The sequence below is a fragment of the Hoplias malabaricus genome, chromosome 11, assembly GCF_029633855.1.
Source record: "Hoplias malabaricus isolate fHopMal1 chromosome 11, fHopMal1.hap1, whole genome shotgun sequence".
In the NCBI taxonomy this organism is placed as follows: domain Eukaryota; kingdom Metazoa; phylum Chordata; class Actinopteri; order Characiformes; family Erythrinidae; genus Hoplias; species Hoplias malabaricus.
In genome coordinates this window covers 39,099,543-39,103,704 of record NC_089810.1, presented here as the reverse complement: position 1 = coordinate 39,103,704, position 4,162 = coordinate 39,099,543, and the positions used below count along the sequence as shown (strand labels likewise).

General features: G+C 37.1%; 1 protein-coding gene across 1 annotated transcript; it reads right to left on the bottom strand.

Moving 5' to 3' along the window:
- Positions 1–372: 372 nt before the first annotated feature.
- LOC136709348 (NAD(P)(+)--arginine ADP-ribosyltransferase 2-like) lies at positions 373–1,899 on the bottom strand. Its single transcript, XM_066684492.1, has 3 exons — positions 1,789–1,899; positions 833–1,492; positions 373–462 (listed from the first exon to the last, which is right to left on the bottom strand). Exons 1-3 carry the CDS (start codon positions 1,897–1,899, stop codon positions 373–375), a joined length of 861 nt encoding a protein of 286 aa, XP_066540589.1.
- Positions 1,900–4,162: the final 2,263 nt, after the last annotated feature.

Here is a 4,162-nt window from a genome sequence, read left to right as displayed (position 1 = left end):
GTTTTCCTCACTGGAGAAGAAAATATGAACTAATGTGCACATATTTCACAAACATAATCAGCTTAGAATGGTCTAATATAGTGTTTTATTTCCATAGAAGAGCACTGGAATTAATACTGTGTTGTACACTGGGGAAGTTATATTTCCACCGAGTCACTGAGCTGAGCTGAGTCTCGGAGAGATGCTGCCACACCATCACTGTCCATTTCCTCCAGAATAGGATCATTGTTTTGATTGTTATAAGTGTTTACCACTAGTTTACAGTTTTCTGTTAAAGATCCTGGATTAATAACAGTGAGAGAAACAGGTTTACACTGGGGTTTACAGAGGAGCAGGACTCATACGGTGCATTAGTGGTAAACAGTTATAAAATTAAAACTCTTCTCTGTTCATGAAGAAATGGATGGCTTTGGGTGTGGCAGCATCCTCATGAGACTCGGCCCAGCTCAACAAAGTTCCCCACTGTACAACACGGCAGAAATACATCACATCCTTCACGTTTATGGACATTAGACCATATTAAAGACTGTATTACTGTTGGTGAGTTCCCCAAAACCTTCTTCAAGATTCTAAAAAGATGCTAAAAGAGAGTAGCAAAAAAGACAGCAGCAAAGAGACCAAAAGGAATTCAAGACATGCATTTATTTATTTTTTTTATCACTTTTTCAATGAAAATATTACAGAAAAACCCAAACATGGTGGCTTCCTGAGCCTAAGCTGTTGCATAGAGTCTGCACTGGATTGTAATGATATTAATGTTAATTAGCTACTAGAGGTTGCAGACGTGGTGTTTTGGCTTAAATTTGACTAAATCACACTTCATCTTACTCACTTTTCCCACACTTTCCAGTCTGAGAATAGTTCCACAATCTTTCAGGGCCTTGTAGAATTTCAGAAAAGACAGAGGTAGTGGCTTCTTTATAAACCTTTCATAAGGAGGTATTAGCACTTCACTTTCTCCTGCATACGCTGACATGGGGGCTATATTTGCACCGTGGCAGGTTCTAATGACAAAACAAGTTTCTCTTCCAAAGCCACTCAGTTTGGGGTTGCGTGTGGAAGAAGTAAAACTGCCAAAACGCACAAATTTACCTTTAATTTCAAAGCGGTCTTTGGAGAAACGGTATGTGGTTTCACATTTGCCCTGAGGGTTGAGGGCTTGTATGGCATCTGTGATCAGAAACTGCAAAGAGATCAGACCAAACTTGGTCCTGTAGTCACACAGACCATTACGCATTTTGTTATTAAGTTCACCGTAAATGTTCAATGTGTACGCACGAACAGCTATCTTTCTCAGGTCATCATTAGTTAATTGATAGTTCTTTTTGTGGTCTAAATAAAGTTCATATTTGGCTTTTTCCCAGGTCGACCTAAAGTTGAAATTGTTCTGCAGCTCCTTCTCCAGGTTTCCAGATTTAATCCCCTGATATATTTTTGATTTGCAGCCTTTAAATTCATCATCGATGGACTTTGGATATTCATTCATGACAATCTGGGTGAAAAAAAAATACAATTTACAAAATGATATTTTCAGCTTTAATAGATGTATATGAAATATTCTATTAACAGTGTGCTGTAGTATATCTGTAATATCTGTTTTAATAAAGAATTATACTTTTAAAATATGTTCATCTAAATTTTAGTGTGAAGTAAGTTCTTTGAAACATTAATATCCATAAATGTGAGCCCACATATTATTCTCAGGCTCAACACAACACATTTTTTGTCTTTTCATTTTTTTTTTCTTGTTATAAATTTGAAAGAGAATTTCAGTTTAAATCAAGTTACCTTTTGACAGTTTAGACAACTGCCCGGCTTTAGACCCCTCACTCCAGGCGCTGTGTGTACAGTGAGGACAAGGATGATGCAGAGTATAATTGCAGGTGCGTGTTGTGCCATGATCGCTGACCTATAGTGAAACAGGTGGATGACAGGTGGGGTTACTGTGATTAAAGTAACACTGTAGTTCACTTTAAAATGTTTAAATTAAAATAGACTGTGCTGATTCTGGTGGTCTTGCTTTCTGTTAACCCATAAGAGCCCATGGTGATGTGTGTGACAAGCACTTTATAAAATCTAGAAAGTTCCTTCACATCATGCATTTGATGTGATTTACAGAATGACAGTGTTATTGGTGAGGACATAGAGAGTTTCTCATTTGCGTTTAAGGTAAAGTGAGTCTGGGTCCTGGGTGATGTATGAAAAATGTGTTTTTGTTATGAGTGGGTTTGTAGCAAGTGGCAATTGACAATCTAAGGAGTTAATGTCCATAGAGATTATTTTTGTTTTATATCTGGGATACCCTGGGTAGGGTGCCAGTCCACTAGTAACAAAATTTAGCTTAGTATGTCTTGAGATTTTCCCCTGTATTAAGCAACTGTCTTAGCAATGACCTGAGTCGTGCAAAAGTACAAGAAATACAAGATATTATTGAAAAGGAAAAATCCATAGAAATGATCATACTTACACTGTAGTCAGGTAGAAGCTCCTTCTGCATTCCGTGGGTCTCTCTGAGGTTTTTATAACACAGTCATAGTGTGTTGCACAAATTTTCATGAATTTCTTGTGAAACAAGATTGCCATCCCCAGGTTCTTTTTTTTCTTTAATGGTCCATATGCTACACTTTCTTCAGTTCTAAGGTCCACTTATTAATTCATTCTTTCACCTTTATTAACCACTTCATCCTGATCAAGGTTATGATGGGTCCAGAGCCCAGGTGCTTAGACAATGGAGAGACCTCCAAACTATAAAAAGCATGAACCAAGGTGGCATTTTATTTTTTGATGTAGATGGAACTGACTCTAAATTGCGGAGAGTGCTATCTGCATGAAAGTAAACACAAACCGAAAGTGCTACAAATCTAAACAATTGGAGTTACAAACGACTTTCTGTGGTAATTTAAACAGTGAATAAAAACTTACAAGTTAAACCACATAAAAACAACAGTAATTTTCCCCATCAAACATTCCATTTTAAAAGACGCTGAGCTTCTGAACGTAAACCAATCAGAAAGACCAGCAGTTGCCTAGAATCGTCAGTGTTGCCTTTAATCTCAATTTTGATGTTACCAACTAATGTTTACATCTCAACCACTTTCTCGTGTATAAATTCTTGTTGAAAATGCTTTGATACATTCGCTATTCATTGTAAAGCACTTAAGCTAAAGCACTGTAGCAAAACGGAGGCATCTTTTTTTTTTTTTTGCATGTAAATGGATATATTTATACTTCGAATTCAAAATTCTTTACTAGTGGAAAATGCTGTGTGACTCTGTAAATTAACAACTCAAAGAATTTGATCTAAATTGCTGATCTAATTTCTCCTCTTTTATTTAAAACATGTTCCACACACACACCACACAGTGAGAAACTCTCAGCAGGACCACCATTCATCATTCTCTGTTCCTCAGTGAGGAAGATCAGAAAACATTGTAAATTATTTGATATTATTTCACAAATATAATGAATAATTCAGTTTAATTTCCTTATAAATATATTGCAGACTTAATGCTGTGTTGTACACTGGGGAAGCTTTATTTCCGCTAAGTCACTGGGCTGTGCTGAGTTTCAGAATTATGCTGCTACAGCAAAAAACATCCATTTCCTACAGAACAGTCATTGTTTTAACTGTTATAACTACTTCTATTTTAGATTCACACATCTATAGTACAGACCCTGTATTAATAACTGTGAATTAGATGGTGACTTATTATATATGCAATTTTAAGGGAAAAATATGTTGTTTCAAAATTTCATGGCGTCAACAGAGGGGGACAGAGGAGACCAGTTTCTCAAGTTTAGAAATAGGAATGCTCTCCCATTCATGTCTAATACAGGCCTCTAACTGTTCAATCGTCTTGGGACTTCTTTGTCACACCTTCGTCTTTATGATGTGCCAAATGTTCTCTACAGGTGAAAGATCTGGACTGCAGGCTGTCATTTCAGTCCCCGGATCCTTCTTCTACGTAGTCATGATGTTGTGATTGCTGCAGAATGTGGTCTGGCATTATCTTGTTGAAAAATGCAGGGTCTTCCCTGAAAGAGATGACGTCTAGATGGGAGCATATGTTGTTCTAGAACCTGAACATAGTTCTCTGCATTAATGGTGCCTTTCCAGACATGCAAGCTGCCCATGCCACAAGCACTCATGCAACCCCATACC